The 22,009-nt window shown below is 34.1% G+C and overlaps 1 protein-coding gene across 1 annotated transcript in view; it reads left to right on the forward strand.

The window, feature by feature from the left end:
• LOC118738751 (kin of IRRE-like protein 2) overlaps window positions 1-15,104 on the forward strand; it is a gene marked incomplete at its 3' end in the record, with an annotated part of 100,572 nt that extends 85,468 nt beyond the window's left edge. The window contains 2 exon segments of the mRNA XM_036469737.1: window positions 9,227-9,390; window positions 15,025-15,104. Of these exon segments, the coding sequence (XP_036325630.1) occupies window positions 9,227-9,390; window positions 15,025-15,104 (244 nt within the window).
• Window positions 15,105-22,009: the final 6,905 nt, after the last annotated feature.

Genomic DNA, 22,009 nt, shown 5'->3' on the forward strand with positions numbered 1-22,009 from the left:
TATATACATACATACTTATATACAACACACAAGCATACATACATACATACGTAAATGTATATTCGCACCGCTAACTAATTAGTATGCAAAGCAGCAAACGGCATAAAGAAAGCGAAAAGGAAGTGTCAGCAGAGCAGAGTGGCAAGGATAGCAAACCACCACAGCAACAAAAGCAATCACATACCTAAAGTATTTTTTTACAAAAACAACTCAAACACAAACACATATATATGAGCTTCACTTTTCACATTTGCTTGCATTACTAGAATGCCTTGCAAAAAAAAGGTTTTTTTTTTTTTTTTTTTTTATTTTTTTTTTTTATGAACTCCTGCGTACGTGTAAATATGACTGAATAGAGCGAGCAACATAAACAAATACACAAGCGTGTACTCATCATACGCTTAATATTACGAGTATGGATGTAAAAGAATCGCGTTGTGGCGTATTTGAGCGCATGACATACCATTTCCTTCACGCTTAATTTGCCATCGCATTTGTTTTTATTTTTATTTTTATTTTCTTCATATCACAAACATATCTTGCGGTTAGTGTTGTAACAAAAACACATTCACATCTTATTATATTCGTATATTAATGTTTTAGCTGTGGGTGTATGTATGTGCCTTCATGTATTCTTAACGAAACCATTGACAAATATGTCGCCTTCCGTCGGGAATTCTTTTGTGCCTGTTGCGACTATTTATTTTTTTAAATAAAAAAATGGTTGTAAAAATAATATAATAATTTTTTTAAGTACATCAACTTCATTAGTACAATACAGCGAACTTCTATTGAATAATTTTAACAACTTATGAAACATGAAGTGTGTCCCAATACGAAAAGACTATTTATTTGTTGCCAGGAGATACGTTGCCTTGCTCTCGTCCACAGCTAGGCCATCCTCGTTTGCCTCCTTCTCTAAGCTCGAAAAGTCTGCGCTGATAGTTTTGATGTTGAGGACGGCGCGCCGGTTAGTCTGCATTCGCATTATGCTATTTATAAATGGTTTCGGTCGATTCATGTGCGCGTACTGTATTATACTTCGTACTATCAGATTCAAAATATTACAGAAGATTGAGTCGAATTGTCTAAAATGTCCCTTGATATCGAACGCCTTGTACAAGTATTTGCCAACTCCTACTGAGCTCAACGTTGTACTCATAGCAAATTCCAAATTTAGGTATGGCGTCTTAGAAGCAGATTATATTTATGCTGTCACCGACGGATAAAAAATCGACTTGAAGGTGGGTTGTATTGATTCACTTAGATCTTTTCCAAGTAGTAGGTACTGAGCAAATCTGATCAATGGTGGATGACACTGCTAAGGTCAAAAAGTAAGTTTATGAAGGGCTTCACTTTATCACACATAATCGTTGATGTGACCATATATGCAATATTGATAAAGCTTATGTCATAGTTTGGCGCAAATAGACTAAGAATACTAAGATTCCAATCTTCGGGCATCTAATTAACGTTACTATTGTTCTCCTCACCTCGTCTTAGTTTATTAGACGTATGCGTCGTCCTTGTACATTGGTCTGAGTTCTTCTTCATCAAATACGCTAGCGGTGTAGCGATTCGAAAGCGGATTCCACGTTCATCTCTTCAGAAGCTAGGCCTGTTCTAGAAATCATTCCATTGATTGCCGCCTTATTTCTGGAGTGGGTGGCGTAGCGCAGCGATACGAAGAGATTGGGTGAAGGATTCACACTGCTCATTTATATGCGGTTGCTATGGAGTTTCTAGTTCTTTGCCCACCCTGCCGTTGCAATGCGCAATCTAACATCACATATATTAGTATTTATATAATAAAACCGACCAAAAGTCTGGGTTTAACAACTGTGAGAAAGTACCTGTTAAAAAACTCGATCCATCGCCGGTTTATACTTTCTTTTTTCTTCATATCGATGGTCCTCTGCAATATCGGCACAGCTCAACATTAAAAAAAAAAAAAACTTGACTACTGTTAAGTCTCCCATGTCTCTAACCCTTGTCCGATGCATGTCTAATCCTAGCTACTTACTTTAGTAATACTTATTACTTGTTTTAAATAGTAAGGATTAGACGAGGATTAGAGACATGTGACACTTAACAGTAAGGGTTCTATTTTTTTTTAATTTTGTCGTTATTGCAGAGGACCACTGATATTTAAAAATAATATAAAATTAACTCATAAGAAAACGAATGCCGAAAAGTGTCCTCTAGGGTCAAGTGCTTTCGTCGGAGCTAAGTACCAAGATTTACAAAATTGTCCTTAATGAGTCCTCGGAAGATCCATTGAAGGACTATGAAACTGGACAATAATATTCTCTCCACTCCGCTTCGACGAGTACGTCAAATCTTAAACAAAAACTAAGGGCGCATCCGGACTCACTGGTCTAAATATGTATATCCTCAAAATATGAATGACGTCGTTGCCTCTTTCTAATGCATAAATATTTATTGAAAATGATTATAAGATACTTACAGAAGCTGCTCGTAACTGAGAATGCTGTAGGTGATTGTGAGAGCGGAGCAGTGCGGATTTTGGCTTATTAATATTACTTTTTCTGTCAACATCTAAAGACACGTTTTAAATCTTCAACCACTTTCTAGGGCTTTGGTTATGCAAGAACGATATGCTAGCACCTTCAATGAGATTTGCATTTTATTTTTGTTATATATGCACATAAGTATCTTGTTTTACGAGACGTAGAAATGCACATTTTCTTAAATCTATCACTACTTCCAATAAACATTCCTTAGCGCATATGTGTGTATATGTATACACATCGTACATTTGCTGCTTAACGCTACCTGTTCTCCAATTAGTAGGTATTTTCAGCTACTCAAATACCGTTTTCGTAGAATTTTTGATGCGTTGCATTTATTCAAAGCTTAAGGTAATTTGCCAAATCTGCACATTTTCAAATTAAGAGTTTCCCAGGAATTTCTCATATCTTCTTTCTGATGCTTTGTGTAAGTACATAGAGTGCGAATTGCTTTGTTCATTTTTCAGCTTATCTCCGCATACTTTTTCTGTATTTTTCTTTCCTTTTTAAAAATTTCCTCCTCAATTCTACCTGCGCCATGCAAAACTCTGCTACTTTCCATTGCAGCAATCTTACCGAGCGCACTTGCCTGAAGCTCATTTGTGCACTGTTCAATTGGCATTTAATTTTTGCATTGCTTGCAAAATAAAAGATAGTAGATATGTATGTATCACAAAAAGCATAATTGTGCTGCAAAAGCTAGAGAAGGGAATATGCACTTAAGTACCCAAGTAGACATTATCTAGTAAAAGAGGAGTGGAACCAAATGAAAAAGCGAAGATAGTCAGATTTTAAAGAAATGAAGCAACAACAACAATTGAGAAAAAATTTAAATAGTATACAAGACAAATTTGCATCAAGCATGTGTAAAGGCAAAGCCTTTGCAATGACTTGAAAATTGTTCCGCTTCAACAGCATTTTGATTTCCAACAGAACTGTGCAATTCAAATGGTATTAGATTAAGCTTTAAATAATTGCAAAGCAAACAAAGAAGTACAGGAAAATGTGCAATTATTTATGTATGTACACATGTATGTATGGGTCATTCCATCTCAAATCGACCAATTGTTGGAATCGACCATTTTTCGATTTGGATAAAACAAGAAAAACAAAATTAATTTTTTTTTCAAAAGTTCTGCAAAATTCTACATTTCAGTATTGCCGGGATTTTGCAAGTTTTTTTTTTTTTTTAATTTCTCCAAAACTATACAAGTTACAAAAATGGTTCTAGGACCGAAAATCAAAATAATCGTTAGTTTTTATGACTGACTAAAGCTTTTATGATCCACACTAATAAATTTGACACTAATGGCTATAATCAAAATCAAAAATAACGATTACGCTTGATCGGAAAAATATAAACCCATTTTAATATAAAAACCATAACTGATCCCTGGATTTTAAGAGATATAAAAAATAATATATATAAAAAAATTTAAAAATAAAATATTTTCCGAAATTTTAAATTAAACAAATCGTAAAAGCAGAAAACTTAAAAATATCTTGGTCTCAATTTTTTTTTTAAATACCTCCAACTGATCTTAAAAGGTGCTGAAATTTTCAAGGTACAAGGTATAGTGGTTTTGTTTGTTCTGCAAGAAGTCTGATGAGGAAATGTGGTGATTTCCGAAATAGCTATCACTTCTACCATTTTTTGAAAAATTATTGTTGCTTTTCCACAATAGTTTTTCATTAAAAACGGTCTCAAGCTCAATAAAAATTGTTGAATATAATTGTTATATGGCCATGAAATAACAAAAACATGTAATTTTTTTTTTTTTCGAAGTTCAAATTCAAATTATAAAAAAAAAACCTTTTAGGATCAGATGAATTTTTTAACTAAAAAAAAATATTTATAGTTTTTTTGTTCAAAGTTCAAATTCAAAACTTAAAAAGAAACCTTTAAGATAAGCTAGCGGTATTGCATGAAAAAAATTGATTATTATTGATTATTCTGATTTGTTAGAGGCATTGTATAAAAATATGTAAACCAAAATTTACAAATATACGTTTTTCCTTTACGACTTTTTATTTCTCAAAATTCTGAATTTCTTATCAAACAATAATAATAGATTGGCGCTATTTTTAATGATTTTTTATTGCTGATGAATTTTTTGTGGAATAAAATGCGTTGGAAAAGAAATTCATTACAAATCAATACGATTTTTTAGCGGCTTAAAACCTGATCTTGTTTCACTAGAATTGAAAAACCCGATCTATCTGCACACTCAAAAGTTTTCTAAAAATTCAGATCAAAAAGGTCAAAGTTTAGACGGAAAATCGAATTTTCCTAAGTTCTGTATAAAGTTTGAAAGTTTGACTTATGTGGTTTTAATTAAATTGTGAACCATATTTGTATAAATAAATAACAAAAAAAAAATTAACTTGAAAAACATTGCAAATATTAAACAAAAAACACCATGCACTCACTTTTGATTGCCATTAGTGTTAAGGTAGGGACCTACACTTCTATGCCGACTCCGAATGGCGATTAAATTTTTTTGAGAAACTGTTTTTCATGGCAGAAATACAATTTCAATTTTCAATTATTTTTTAAATATAATTTTTTTAATGGGACCAGAACCATTTTTGTAACTATAATAGTTTTCGACAAAATATTAAAAAAATTAACTTACATCTGGAAAATTTTGAACTTTCGAAAAAAAAATTTTTTTTTTTTGCTTTGGCAGAATTTTGTTATATAATTAAAGAAAAGTTTCAACGATAATTCATCTAAATCAAAAATGTTCTATTCCAATTGTTGGTCGATTTAAGATGGATGGATGGATGGACCCATATATATATATCCAGGTATATTGCGAAAACATAAGCGTATAAGTAAGAGTTTAACCACAGTTAAAGTAATGTGGGTCTTACAAGACAATATGAGCTTTTCTTACGCGATACGGGTGGCTGGTCTTTGATGACAGCATGGCATAAAGCGAAGAACGACGAAAGTGTAAATTGTCGCGAATGTCGACACGAAAGCTCTGTCTAAGAATGCCTGATCCAATAGATAATATACGCCGTGAGTGAATATGGCCTTTGAAATTCAAAAGATGGCGTCTTAGTTGCAATCAAGTGTCATCTAGGTTGGTCATTGTGAAAGCTACTTACTGAGGACGATGTTGTGCTCCCTTACACGGAATATAAGGATTTTACTATGCAAATGGTTTGGTTACAATATCAGAAGGCATCTCATAGCAGTCTCAGTTCAGCGTTCTGTCAGGTCTGAAGTTTCGTCTTTTCCTACTAGTCCTCATTGACATCACACAGGCTTATCCTTAGTTCGAAACGACTAGTCATACGCCCTGTATATTACTTAGAACTTTTATTTGTTTTTGTTTTCAGACGTTGGTGAGGATATTGAGGTAATCCTTTGTAAGTTCTTTGTAAGGTCTTCATCAAAAGAATGGGGTCTTTTACTTGACTTGATTTTAATTTTCACTGGAGCTCACAGCATATTTTGGTCAAAAGTTTGTACATGCATACCTCACTAGCTGCTCGCCGGCAATTTGAATAGTTCAGCTGCAAACTCAAATCTTAGGTAAACCTATACATACATATTTTTCAAGAACCTTTTCAAATTTCAAAATAAACGCTATTTTTTCATACCCTTACCCAATCTTCCACTTCAATCCGTGCTGCAAATTAAAGAGTCTTACGTAAATCTTACTTACATATTTGCTCGTCGCCTACATAGCGAGCTGTCGCCGCATCGCATTAAAACATATTTATGTACATACATATGCACCATGTTGAGTTCTTTTCTTTAACCATTTAAGGCTTTTCGATTTTTTTTACTCCTGAGCTTTTGAGCACACGTTATACGCATAACTGTTTTTATACACCCTTGTTAACATTGTTACAAATCCTTCTTTGTAAATTTGCTCACAGTCAATCATATGCGATTTTTTTTTTCAGTAGTTCCAATTTAGAAAAATCTTGCTACATAATCTCTTCAACTTAGTTACAATTCTAATTTCTTACATTTCCAATACCATTTCACAACATGACAATTTTATTTTAAGATTTTTCCTCTCCTCGTTGAGCTTTGTGTGTACGTACGTGGGTATTTAAGAACAAATGTTTCAAATCATTTCGTCGCTTCGAGGTGCCATTAAGCTGTTGATTGCATTTAGCTTGATTGTCATGCGAAGTAATCTGTAGGATAATGAAATCTGCGCGCATGTAAATTTCCACTTAAAAATGACAGTAAATTACGCGCGTCAGCAGTTTAGTGATATGTGTTTGAATGAAGAGGGGACGCATATTTACTTACAGCAGTCACTAATAAATAAAAGTACGCATCTTAATCTTATTTTCCTTGGGGTATTGTTTTTGGCTTACTTCTTTAGGTAATAAATCCCTCGGTATCTTAAAAAAAAAAATATTTATGCCAAGTGAATTATAACATTTGTGGTGCTTTGGCACCCACTGGCATTTAAAAAGAAACAGCATGCGGCCCAGCACGCAGCTGGGGTTATGAGGTAAAGTGTTTAGGTGTAAGCCTAGATAGTAAACTTTTATGGAAATCTAGCGTTGCGTCACAGACAATGTAAACAGCTCACTTAGAAGAATCGTGTTATTTTACAAGGCAGGTCTGGCAACTGTCTTTCAACTCACCGCAGACTTTCGAGACACAAAAGTCTTTCGTAAGACAGTCCTCAGTTGTGACAAAAATCTTGAAAGGCCTTTTCTATCTTTCGAAAGACTAATTGAAAGATTTGCTAACAAGGAGATCTTGGCGATGATTATTTTGTCTTTTAGCAATATGCGTTCTAAAAATTAAAAAATTCTTTTAAAAAAATAAAGCTTAAAAATTAAAAGAAAAGTAAATTACAAAAAAAAAAACAATAAATAAAATTTCAAAAAATTATAAAATAAGTTTCCAAAAAGTAAATGAAATTAAATAAATATCTTCTGAAAACAATAGTCCAAAAAATAAATTTAAAAGGATTAAGTTAAAAAAAAAAAATATATATTTTGTTCTTAACTTAAACTAATATAGAAAAAAAATTTTCTTTTTAAAACAAAAAAAAAAATAAAACTTCACAAGGAATTCAATAAAAAAATAATAATAATAATACATAAATTAAATGAAATCAAAGAAATATATTTTTTTCTTTCTAAAGCAACAAAATCTAAAAATCAAAATAAAATTGAAAAGAAACAAAAACAAAATTAAAAAAACGTTAAAATAAGGTCCAAAAAAATTGAATAATTATAATTAAACAAAAAATATTTTTCTTAAAAAAGAACAAAATCTAGAATGAAAACACTAAACTAAACTAAGACAAACTTTAATCAAGTTTGAGAGAAGGCTTAAAAAACTTTCAAAATTTTTTTTTTACAAAATCTAAAAATTAAATTGAAATTGAAAATTTAATTAAGAAAAGAAAAAGTATATTACAGTAGTTTCTAACAATTAAATGAAATTAAATTTTTCTTAAACGGTGAAAGTTAAAAATTTAAATTAAATTAAAAAGGAACAAAAATAAAAAGCTAAAAATACGTTTATAAGAACTAAATTAATTTGAAAAGTATTTGTATCTTTAAAAACAAACCAAATTGTAAAACTTCATACTTCAAAAGAACAAACTTTTATTAAAAAAATTAAAAATTAAAATAACTCAAAATCAAATAATTAAAAAATAGTATTTTGACCGATGTCAGTACTTTAATATAATAAAATAAGTAATATGAACATAAAAATCTTAACATTTAATTCATACATACATTAGTATGTATGTATGTGTAAATCATTCACAAAATGTGAATCATTTCGCTTTTATTTTCTTGAATACCATTTGCTGTGTGCACTTAAAATGCTGAGGAAATTGTATTCAATAAAAAATTTTTATATTGCATTTCAGCTGCCATGCAATCAAGAATTTTTAATACTTGCAATATGGCTTGCTGTCAATCGGTGTGCACATAGGCGAAGCCATCGCTTGTTGCACACTTGTCGGCAACTCGCCGAAACAGGCAGAATCTGTTATGTGACATGCAATAAAAAAATACGGTATGCAAATGTCGCCAGATATTAAGAATTAAATATTTTGTAAAAAAGACATATATATATACATATATACCGTTGTTAGTGTAGCGCTCTTTTTGAATGTGTTGAGTGGGAAAAATTTGGACCGCATGCGAGTAGGTTTTTTTAATATGGAGCGCCTTTGAAATTACTTTTAACTACATACTTTACTCAAACTAAAGGTATAAATATGAAAGTAGCTATATTATGTACATTAGGATGGTCCTTGAACATGTCAACATCAACCCTTTGTTTTATTCTACGTACTAAATATGACAAAACTTAAAAAGAAATTTTAGGAGTCGTTACCAGGATTTGTAAAAATATATAAGTATATATTTTTTTAAACACAAGAATTCATTAAAATGTGGTTCAGCTGTAATTCAATGAGTTTATGAATATGTTTCAAGAGGTTAAATTTATCTTTTTTCAATTTAAGCTTTTGTCAAATTTTTGCGATTTTTTTTTTAATTTTCTCAAAACCATGTACCGACCACTAATTTTTTTTTGCACGTAGAACACAATCCAACCACACACGTCCAACCCAAAATTTAGGAGTTGATATTTTAACAACCATCCTAATATGCATACATCTATTTGACTTGAGCCTACAAAAACTATTCTTACTCTTATATTTGTATTTTTTCCTTTCCAGAATCGCCCACGGTTCCAAGTTTGTGGAACGTGGCAGTGAGCCACGTCTCGTCATCGATAATGTGACCTATGACTATCAGGGCGAATATGAATGCCGTGCAACTAATTACATAAACGGACAAGAACGGGTTGCAGTATCCGAGCCAATCTCCTTGCAAGTTGTGGGTGAGTAAATACAGCCGCGGACATAGTAATTTTGAGAACTCGCTTTACTCAAGTCATTACTAATGGCCACAATTGATGTATACATTTTACTAACATTATAACTGAGTGGTGGTAGTAAGGAGTAATCCGCCTCGTTTATTGGCATCTCAGAGCTCTATCTGAGTATCTCATCAGCCGACTCATTTCCTTCAATATTTCTATGTGCGAAGACCAGCATAGAGTGGCTTTGATATGATTCAGTGATGCCAACGTGCCACGACATTTCCGTACAACACCCAATTACACTATTTTAGATCCTATTGCTTTCAAGTCTACTAGACTATCGACAAAGGTAGTAGCTTTATCGTCTGGAACCTAGCTGCTTGGTAAAGGACTAGCGGCTCTCTTTAAAGCGTAGACATCTACTTGGAGGACACTAAAATGGTTCAGCAGATAAAAGGACTATTTGACCTGCAGTTCCACCGAGTAGAGACCTTCTCTGAATCCTTGATCCATCTTTGAACCATCAGTGTAAATATATATATATATCCCCTCTGCTACTGGTAGTCCTTTTTTTCAATTCTTCTCTGGTCCCCGATAGGTGCCACACCCCCTGCACCTAGCGGTATGAAATATACTTTACATCCGATTCTCATACCTCCCATCTACACACAAAAAATTTTATAAAGAGCGGTTAAGCCCTTTAGGAGGAGTTTGACCTCGAATACCGTGGCACGAGATTTTTATATATTAGAAGATCATGAAATTTTCTCATCTAATTTTCTATACAAAAATTTTAAATTTTCGATTCGTACGAAAACAAGGATACACCTCATTAGTTGAAAAATTCGTATTTATTTGAATACTAGCTGGCCTCGTATGGGCGAGGCTTCGCCACGCGCTGTATGTGTAGATATTAAACAAGATGCGATTGACAACTAACTAGGTTGTAACCCTACTAAAAAATAATATATAATTGCGCATCTGGAGGCAAAGCCCTTTTATTTGACACCTAATTTCTTGTAATCTAACGAACATTTTAAATTTTTCCCACAGATTGCAACCCTTTGCGAAAAATAAAACTTTACTGCAAATCGGAAGGTCAAGCCTTTTCCTTTGACACCGCATTTTTTTTTTAAATTGAATGTACTGTGCAAATCGAATGTCATTAACAAAAAATGCCCTCGCGTATTATATTAAGATAATTTTTAAATAGGTGGCAACCTCACTCAAACAAAAAATAAAAACTTATTGCGTATGCAGAGACCATATCCTTTCACTTGGTAACTCAGTTTCTAGTCCAAAAAACGGTGAAGATCTTGTAATTCTTAAAAAGTGGCAACCCTACCCAAAAACCAATGTACTTTTGAACCCGAACCCTTTTATTTGACAACTCATTTCTTGTAATCCAACGAATAGTGCGGATATAATAATTTTTTAGACAGGTGGCAACCCTATAGGAATTTAAGATACTAAAGATAAAATATCGTTATCGATACAGATTTTACTTGGAAAATCTCGTATAAATTCATCAGTAGTTTTTGAGATTAGCGTGGTCAAAATATCTCGACTTTCCATTATACTATGTATAGAAGATAGTAATTTTTAAATATGTGGCAACCCTATTCAAAAAATGAAAGCTTTTGTACATGCGAAGGGCAGGCCCTTTCATTTGGTATCTCATTTTGTAATCCAGCGAACGGCGAAAATCTTTTAACTTTTTAATAGGTGGCAACCATACTCAGAAAAATAATACATGATTGCACATGTCGAAGTAAGTCTTTTCTTTTGACAGTGACGGTGCAGAACTGATGGTATATACATATGTAATTTGTTCATTAAACAAATGAGTGCAAATTAAAAAAAAATAATAATAGTAATAATAATTTTTGAATAAGAAACTAAACATATCCTGGCCAGGATTTTTTCAGCCAACCCACTCGCGAAATAATTCTTAACACGTTAAATTTCATACAAAGCAAATTTCATTCATTAAACAGAAGGTCGTGCCTTTGTCGGATCTCCTACTAGTAAACTTAAAATAGTTTACGCTAAGTAAATACCTAGCTTACACAAATGGCAGTATGCTACAACAAAATGAATGCACTCAAAATCCAAAGCAGCCAACTGGTATTTCAAGTCTAATTCAAATCTTTCGTACGAGCGATTGCGAAAAAAAATATCAAAACGTGTTAAAAGTATGTTTGAGTATTTATTCGAAAAGTTAGTGATTATGAAAACAACCAATGCAGATAGAATCTCAAACCAAATGGTGTGTAAGTTGGATAAAACCTTTAAAGCACTTCTGCATTTGGTGTATAAGTGTATTTTGGTGCTTGCATGTCTTGTGACTATACTATATGAGTATAAAGTAAATGCTTTAGTCCTTCTGATATGTTTGAGTATACTAGCGGCATGTGACATACAGTTAGACAATACCACACCAGCTGCTGCTCCTGCTGCCTGCCACACATGTTGTACAAGCACATATGTATATTAGATACTAAACTGCGGTCAGTTGCAAGTAACAATAACAACAGTAAAAGCAAACAAACAATCACAAGAACGCCAGCTAGGGAAAGAGAAAACCAAAAAAAAAAAAAAAAAAATAAGAACAACAAAAATCAACAACAAAAACAGTTGAAACATCAGTTAAACCGCAGCAACTAACAAACTCAACTCCGCAGTCAAGCAAACTGAGCAGAAAATTTATCTGGTTGCACTTTTCAAATGTGGAAATGCATAGATGGTAAAAAACAAACAACAACAATTGAGAGAGTGAAGCTGAAAAAAATTTTTAATGAAAAAAGTTTATCAAAGCTTTATTTGTTGTAATTGTTGTTAGAGTTGTTATTGTAGCCATCCATAGTGGCAGCAGCAACACCAGCAGTGCGCGCCTCTGCTTGCTGGCATAATATTTGTTGTTTGTGGTTTTTGTAGTAGTTACTTGTTGTTGCTGTTGTTGCTGTTGTTGCAACACCAGCTCATAAATTATGTGCGTGCAGAGCGGCATACACGTTGAGGCAGTAAATTTAAATATCTTTTGCACTTTTAATTCGTTTTATTTTCCGTTTTGCTTGATGCGCATTGCGAGTGTGTTTTTCCTTACTCCTTTTTGCGGTCACTGACAAGTTTTTGTGGCTGCCACACATGTACATACTAGGTATGTTGCTTATACATACATACATGTATGTATGTGTATATACATACATGTGTAAGCACAGATTTGTTGCAAGCATGTTGTAGTTGGCTTGTTTCACAGTTAGGCTTTACAGGATTTCCAGGATTTTGTTTTGTTTTTTTTTTGCATTTGTTGTTGCTCATGATTTTTTAATAACTTGACTTGCATTGTGTCACCGTTGTGTTGCATGCAACATTTATTAGAATGCCCGCAAGCAATGGCAATACCGTCTGCAAATGGAATATTTTGAATGCAATTCTTTGTTGAGTATTTGCACACTTACATGCGGATGTATGTGTGTTCACATATGCTACTACCATAACGTTTGTGTGTGTTGCTGCAACAGTGAATTCTTCTTCGCATCATTTTCTTTTGCAAACATTAGTTGTTAAGTGAACAAGTACAAACCTACATACATACATACACACCTATATATGTATGTATGTATACAACTGTACTTTAAAACAAATATTTGAAGTTGGAAATATAAGCTCGTGTTAAAGTTGTACGTTAGTAACCATGTTGCAACATAATTCGCAGTAGTCTTAATGTTTTATTTATTCATTTAGCCATAGCAGCAAGTTCAACGTTGATGTTTTTGTTTTAGTTGTTGCATTCGATATTCCGAGATTATTTAGCTTGTATGCAGGAACTAGTGAAAGCGCCTGGTCTTAAAACGCCAAAATTGACTTTAGCTGTTTAAACAGGTGGCAACCCTATTATAAAACTTAAGAAATTATTTTAAATGTTTCATGTAAATCCATGCTGCCGTTTCTGAATGAAGATAGGTCTCGCGCCGTTTTTAATTGCGTCAAATTTCAAATCAACCTATACCGCAAATAAAGTCCTCTCTTCAAAATTGAACATCTATCTACATGTCCAGTTCTTTTATTTGGCATCGAAATATCGTTTCAAAAAAAGTGCTTTCGCATATTATATACATACACTCATCAGAATATGTTTCCGTACAGTGTTTTTTTTTAATAATTACAATGTTTTTCGGAATATTTTTTTTTTCGTTAATTTTTAATAGAAACATAGTTCCTTCTGCGTCAAATGGCATATAAATTAATGATACAAAGTGTTTACAAAATTTAGGAAAATTCAACAAATTTTCACCAAAAATTTCAACTTTTAACCTTTTTTTTTTGCTGATGTTGCTCATTTTTTCCATATAACGGATGCGTGATAGTTTTATTTTGTATGGAGGAAAATGCCGAATTGTTTCAGTAAAAAAACTCTCAAAACTCAACGGTAGATTATAGCGACTTAAAACTTGCACTTTGTTATGTGAAAAAAATTTATTACGAAAAACATTGCAAATATTAAAAAAAAAACACAACGGATACATATTCTGGCGAGTGTATGTATATTTACATTGTTAGATAGATATTAATTTTCGAACAGTTGGCAACCCTAATCAAAAATATTTTTATGCTTATGTAGGCGGTTTTAAAACTTTCGTTTGACAAGCATATCTTAATATTTCATTTAACTTGTTTATAATTTAAATAACTTTAACTTTGCAAAAAGGGTGGCAACCCTCTTTCAAACTATTTTCAAAGCAAATTTTTTTTAAATCTCTTCGCTTATTACATAAATTTAATTTAATTTTTCCAACATACGGCAACCCTCTTCAAATTCCTCACAAAAAAAAATCTAGACGCGCAAACTAAAATTTCTTAACACTCTTTCGTTGTACAATCATATTTTATTATTTCATATAACTTGCGTATAAGTTAACTAAATTAAACTTTTAAAACAGGTGGCAACCCTTTTTAAAACTATTTTCTAACTAAAACCTTTTTATTTCTATTTCTTCTGACATTGTGATACATATTTCAATTAAATGATGGGTTAAGTTAAATTTGATTTTTTAAATATGTGGCAACCCTCCTAAATATAGTTCAGTAATAAAGCCTTTCCAACCACATTTCGATTGATATCCATCTCTTGATAAATAATTTAATTTATTGAATAATTTGAATTTCACCTTTTTAGCCTGTGGCAACCCTCTTCACACACCTTAAAACTATTGTAAATATAGAAACGAAAAATGCTCTAAAACTGTTTCGTTTGACACCTATATTTCAATATTTCATATAACTTGGGTATAATTTAATTAAACTCGACTTTTCAAAGAAGTGGCAACCCTCTTACACATGCTTTTTTATAGAAAAAACAGTTTACAAAATCTCAAACGAAATTCTTATTAAGCAATTCCGTCGTCTGCACTTGTGGCAAAAGTACTCGAGTTGCAACTTCCGAAGCTATTAGAATCGGCTTAAAATCTTATACGTGGTAGTTTTTAGTATGACCCCGCCTTTCTAGAGGCTCTCGCCGAAAAAAAAAAAAAAAAATTTTTTCTATATAGTTTTTGTATAGCCTATGCATACTTGCATTAATATATTTACTTAATTGAAACTAAATAATTTGTTAATTATCAAATTTTTATTTTTTTATTTTAATTGCAGGTGCTCCACAAGTATTACGCCCACATCCATCAATGCACACCATCTCAGTGAAACGTGGCGAACCAGCCAGTATGTCATTGGTAGTCTGCGCAGATCCACGACCACATCGAGTCTCCTGGGAATGGGGATCATTGCGGCTGGAAGCTGGTTCAGGAATTGGTGAGTTGAATATGGGCTTTATGAAATAGTTTAATGATTCAAACAAGCTAATTGGGTTGTGTACAAAAAAAAATCTCAGATTTCCGAGGCTTCCGACGGAAGGGCTTTTTTTCAATTTGAAGTCACAGAGAAGCCTTTCGAGCAATCAAAATTGATTTATATGCAAATTAGAAATTAATTTTTAAATTGTGTCATACTTTAAAATTTAAGTGTCAATAACTTGTACATGCCACCTCTTTTTTAACTAGTCAGATATTATGTTAACCAAAATCACGTTGAAGTTGTACTAAATAAAATGCATTCAATCAGCAACAGCCTTCGACCATCTCTAGCTGTAATAAATATATACACAAATCGATTGCAAAGAAATTCAAATAACATATTGACATACATATGTGCAAGTGTGCATGCTTGAGTACGTAAGAAGCTGATTGAATGAACATGCATACCCGTATAACTTCCTTAAATAAAGAGTCTGATTCGCCTTCTCTCAGCACATAATTCCCGAAAACGTTCACTGCCTGCCATAAAGTAGCAGCAAACAAACGAGTACAGGAGCATACAAGCAAATGTAGTTATAAAATCAACCAGTTCAACGGCCTGACGGGGGGTCGGCATGCCTGCATAGTAGAAGGTTGCGAAGCTTGCCCAGCTGTTACGCTAGTTGGTGGTTTTTGGCATATTTATTTTCTGTGTCAGCGATCGATTATGTGTGCAGCTATGGCTAGAAGATGAAGTGCAGGCAAGCAAGCATTGGTGGGCACACAAATGCAATCATTTCTTTGCGCACAGAACACACATACGCCATGACGGCCGTGCATGAGTAGGGGTAATTCGTGACTTGGCGTTGGCAGTGGGATTGTGCTTGTTTTTGTGAGTGTGATTGCACTTTTCGCACACACACACACACACACACACACACACACACACACCTTATAAGTGCTTTGGTATTAACGACCTTCTCAACTTTCGACGCTGACGACTGATTTCACTGTACTATGCTGTGCCACGCTTTACGCATCTCGCCGTACTCCTTCCGAACGCAAACTTTTCTTTGTCTTTGTTTGGTCTGCTTTGCAACTTACAGCTGGCCTTCATGACATGAATGTTAGCTTGTTTCCCTTTTTTGGCGCATTGATTGCATAAAGCACGGATTTTCGGTTTTATTGCACATTTTCCTTAGATATATACATACTAAAAACACGCCCTTCTGCTACGTCATCCCAACTGCTGCTGGCCTATGTGGCAATTTTACGAGGGTATTCGCATGTGTTAGCTTTGCTATTGCCACAAATCGAAATTGAAAGCCTTTGACGGTGATTTCGTGCATATCCGCATGCATTGCATGCAGCAGCACAGCATACGTAGCGTTCTGCTTTATGCAACAACTAGCACAACTAAGCATCGGCTGTCAACAACATTGGCGCAAAATCAATAGCAGCAACATTTTGCTAACAAGCAAAATGGCACTACCACAAACAGTGTGGAAATTATAGATCCACATGCCAGCGGCTATTTTCGCAAGAGTACATATGTATATACATATGTATAAAGTACATTAGGGTGCAGCACCAAAAAAAAAGTTGCAGTTTTTCCACCGGAATCATAAAATTTGTTATAATTTATTACTTGGGCGAAAATATTTCGAAGAAATACATATTGAGACTTACGTGAGCTAGACCGATTTGGAAATACCTCCAAAAATCTCGTTCGGTCAGTCAGTCCGTTTTTAGAAAAAACATTTTTTAAAACACATTTTAATTATAAAAAAATATATATATAAACGGTCATATTGGTTCGTTTGCCATAAATCTCAATATTTTTCCGAAAAAAAGTCTTAAAATATAAAAATTTTTAAAGTTCCAATGTAAAAAAAAATTACCGATTTTTTTTATTTTTTTTTTTAATGTGAATTGCGAATGATGCGCCCTAATATACGAGTACATATGTATATACGAGTATGACTATTTTCATATTTTCAATTGGGAATACACAACCGTGTTTGCACATTTGCGCAACTCATCTTTGGCCAAAGCATTACATTCCGATTCTTGTCATTTCACCACCTAGTGACAGCCTTTCTGACGTTATCTTCTCCATTTTGACCACAATGCAGTGGGCTTTCTGTTGACGCCAAATTCAGGCTACCACTTTATTGCTAAATGTCATTGCTGCGAGCGCTAAATCTACGTGTGGATTGGACGGCACAGACGCTATTGTACACAGTGGCGGATTTGCCCTAAGGTCCGGTAGGCCTGGTCCTAGGGCGGCAAGGCACTAGGGGCGGCAAATATGATAAAGAAATACACTGATGGTAACAAGATGTGCCCGACCCAATTCCGAGTTTTTCATTATTTTACGTCCCAGTGTTTTGGTCATGAGCTCTTGGTCCATATTGGCTATTGTTCACCGACAAGAGATAAAAAGACAAATATTAGCAGTAAGCAATATAGCGATTGCTGTTATTTTATCGACAATATATTTGCGCAAAAAATTAAAATCATATGTAGTACCTAAATAACCTACGTTTAGAAAAGGGCAGCTAGTACTACAAGGCCTAGGGCGGCCAAGACTGTAAATCCGCCACTGATTGTAAATTTTGACGACGACTGGGGTTAAGTTACTTTGTTAGAAATGTCGACTTTTTATGGCAGATAGTCAGATGTGTCTAGTCCAGTGAGGGTAAAAAATTTATCCATCGTTGAGCAATAAAATCTGAAAAAATCTCAAGCCTAGTACAAAAAAACTCTGTTGTGAATTGCCCTAATAAGTTAGTAAGATTATATAGATTTCTACCGCATAAAGTTCAATAAACCTGGGCAGGCTTTAGGGCATAAATGTATGCTTATCTTCGCGATGATGTTGCACTCCGAAATATTCCTAGTAATGTAGTGGTGAAACCTTACGTAACAGACTTTCGGTTGGATCCCAATTTCAAAATCCCGGCTGTGCCACGAGCAACCCATCAACTTTCCTTCTTTCACCGTGTTATCCAAAAAAACTATCTCAAGGCAGCTATTCACACAATCGGGTATCAAATGACTTCCTTGAGCTGTTGTCTGTTTCCTAATTTCTCCGAAAGCCACTAAGTCCGGCCACCCAGTATTTACTGATTGACCAATTGCTGCAGAGAAAATCGTAGGAGGCTTTTCTTGTGTCAAATTTTCTTGCGGCAGGTCTTAAGAAATTTGCTGCGCTTTCTACTACGGTTTTCTAAAGTTTTTTATAAAAAAAAAACACAAGGCGACCCAGGTTTGCAAAGAAGTATATACCCGTTCCTTTGTGTCTTGAGGAAAGAATGAGGCAACCGACTGTGAAGTATCAGTTGCCAAAATTCCTTGGACACACACACGACATATGCTAATTTTTTTCTTTACCGTTTTCTTGAGAGCTGTCTACTGGGCTTTAACCACTTCCGGTCAGACCAACGCGTCATAGCTGAGAATAGTTCTAACTGCATTGGGTATATAGACAAGCATATTGTGCAGTCCGTTCTAATTGTTCTATTACAAAAACAACTACTAAAAAGGTCCCTCTACCGATGAAGGGATAAGAACGGTCTTGACTAAACCGGTCATTGGTCTGGAAGACGAACGAAAATTCCTGTGTCGTTTCTGAAGTTATAAAAAAAATGTTATCGGGATTTGTGGGGGGGGAATTTTTCTAAGTTTTATCTTATCTATAGAAAATATATATGACATTTGGATAGTGCTGCAGACACAATTGCGGTATTCACAACGGTGTCGTAAGTGTCGTATCGTTGTTTGTCGTAAACTTTAAACGCCTAAGAGATAGATTAAGGGACTTCGCAAAGTACCATCAAAGTCATATTATGATTTTTTATAGTGCTTAAAAATAGTTGGTTGACGTTTCAAGTTCTCTAAACATTTATTTAAGCATTTAAAGTTTACGACATATAACAATACGACACTTACGACACCGTTGTGAATCTCTCAATTGTTTATGTTATTTTTCAGAAACGAAATATACTTGTTAATTTTTTTGATATATTTTTTATTTAATCATTTTTACGCTACACAAACGTCTCGGATTTTCAGCAAACTTTCCGATTTCTTTGTCTTGAATCATATCGCGGTTTTCGGTAACGAGTTTTCTATGGACGCTCATGAGGCATAGTCCAGAAAGCCTCTCTTCTCCTGTTGTGCTTCTGACCAAGGTATCTACTCTACGAAGTCTACTAAACGATCGCTACACAGTCACTGTTGTGCATGGAGAAGCACACAAAATAGAAATACACTTATTTACCGCTGTTAGAAATTCATTTTCTTCTTCAGATAGATCTAAAACTTCAATTGTTAACATTTTTCTATTTCTGTTTCGGTGGCAACTCTGCATATCGTACTTAGTAAATCCAGATGCGGTATTGTTACAGATGTTCGCCAGTACTCATTTTCATTGAACGATGGGCGTTGCCTCTGTTTTTTTTTTTTTGTTTACCTGCCAATCATGGTAGAGAAATTTCTACTCCTAGATCGACTGTAATAATACCAGATTTGTTAATCAACTTTGTAGTGACTCCTTCTGCATTCGAGGGGATCATTCTTAACCACCTCCAAAATATTTTCAATATTCTATTGTCTTCGCTTGCAAAATGTTTGCTGTAGGTTCCAGCAACGTTGAATGTTTAACAATGGTTATTAAAGCAATCGTGAATATCGGCCTTGTTACAGGATTTACATGCAATTAATACGCAGACTTTCTTGTAGAAAAGTTTCTCTGAGCTTCCACAACTTCAGGAAAATTTTCTGAAAATTTCCTCATAGCTGTATATTTTTTCGAGCATCTTGTTTCACACAAACGTGATATATTTATTAGGAGCACAATTCTTGCGAGTCGGTGATTCGCGAAAAAAGTTGTTCACATCTTTTAGGGTAGAACAACAAGATTTAACGGAAGCGGAAGTGTTTTTCTCGTTGGCGTTTTCCATTCTGTTCATCACAGAATTCAATGATTAATGCTGTACTTACTTCATTGTATCAATGATGAAAAACGCAAGCCTTATGTGAGAGCATAATTACGAATTCGATTACGCATAGAATTTTTGTATTTTTTATTTATAGATTTTTTCAAAATTGTTCTTCATTTCGTAGCTGTAGGGGAGTGGAAGCTGCCCCCTTTCCTACCTGGCTACGCCCTTGCTTACATGCCATTAGACTAGTTGTTGGCGCACCGGACCAATTTTGTAGTTGCAAGAGAATGGAAAAAGATTACGGACGCCTGGCTGAGATCTCACAGGCGGAAATAAGACCATAGGTAAAGCTCATAGCATGGAAGAGAATAATTACTCCATATAATATTACGGCGCTACTAAGTATTCTTGGCCTATGTGTGAGAATGGTTCCGCTAAGTTTATTAGCATTTTGCTGTAGTGTCGTAAAGAAGTACTTCAATTTTGTAGAAAAAATGCTAAAAAGGGGTTTTTTGTTATGAGGATCCATTTCTGTGCTTATGTTTTATTTAAAACATTGACCATAAAATTTTGACATTTTCTTCGAAACCTATTAATGTAATTTAGCATATTCCAAATTGATTTTAGACACATGGTTTCTTCGGCATATATGCCATGCTATACGCGCATAGTCAAAAAAAAACCATGGCTCGCCCTAATTTACATACATTTGTATCTCTGATTGTCTTCTATCAGAAATCGTCTATACTCGTATCTGCAAAAACTGGTCCCGTTTGTGAACACACTTTTCTACTAACATAATTTCTAGTAGACTTTTTAAACTGCCACGTTCGTACCTTCTGCTTATTTTCACATAACTACTGTGTGGCTTTTGTGCAAACTTTTCTAATATTTCCCCATATGGTTTCTACCCTTCCTTCTGCTGATCCATATACGTACATGTGTACTGGCTAAAGCCTTAGCATCAATTCTTTGAATTTTTTTTTCAGACAAGTAATATAAAATGCCTCTGCATTTTTAAGTTCTTTTAATTACTGAGAACATAACAGAATAGTGCAGCTTCTAGGAAAAGGCTATTAGCATAAATTCTGCGTAAAAAGGAAATATCCCGGCCAGGGGCGGATCCAGCGGGGGGTTTTGGGGGTTAAACTACGTGTCAGCCAGTGACGGACCCACGGGAGGTGTTTTAATATGGCGCATATGTATGTATAATATGGCGTTTATGCATTAAAATACTCCCCGTGGGTCCGCTACTGACTAACACGCAGTTTAACCCCCAAATCTCCCGCCCCCGCTGGATCCGCCACTGATCCCGGCATTTAGAAGTTTTTTTTTAATTACTGAGAACATAACAGAATATTTCAGCTTCTAGGAAAAGGCTATTAGCATAAAATTCTGCGAGAAAAAGGAAATGTCCCGGCATTTAGAAGTTCTTTTAAGTTCTGAGAACAAAAGCTGAAAAAGCTTATTTGCATAGAGTACTGCAAATTTTTAAGCTTTAATCCATTAGCTGATTTTGAGAAACTCAATTAGTCAATGGATGTTGTGAAAGTTGTTTCTCTGACTTAATCAAGAATAGGTACAGCTTTGTGTATTATTTTAAAAGAAAATGAGTTCCAGAATTTCAGCAAAAGCAAAAAACCATATAAAAATCCTATCGGCATACAGCTGAAAGTTTAATACCAATTGCGTTGCAATCAATACGTTGTTATGAACTGTAAATTTTTAATCACTTCTTCTCATTTCCATTTTCTGTTTGCTCTTCTTTCTTTTCATGTGAACGCTGCTGCATATTGATTGTGATTCGGAAAATAATAACAACACTGCTGCATTCATAAATTCCAAATGGTGGCAACAACATTGCCGACAACAACAACAAAAATTGAATGCAAACTA

Source organism: Rhagoletis pomonella, unplaced genomic scaffold, assembly GCF_013731165.1.
Source record: "Rhagoletis pomonella isolate Grant_MI unplaced genomic scaffold, Rhpom_1.0 Rhpom_scaffold_00001, whole genome shotgun sequence".
Lineage (NCBI taxonomy): Eukaryota > Metazoa > Arthropoda > Insecta > Diptera > Tephritidae > Rhagoletis > Rhagoletis pomonella.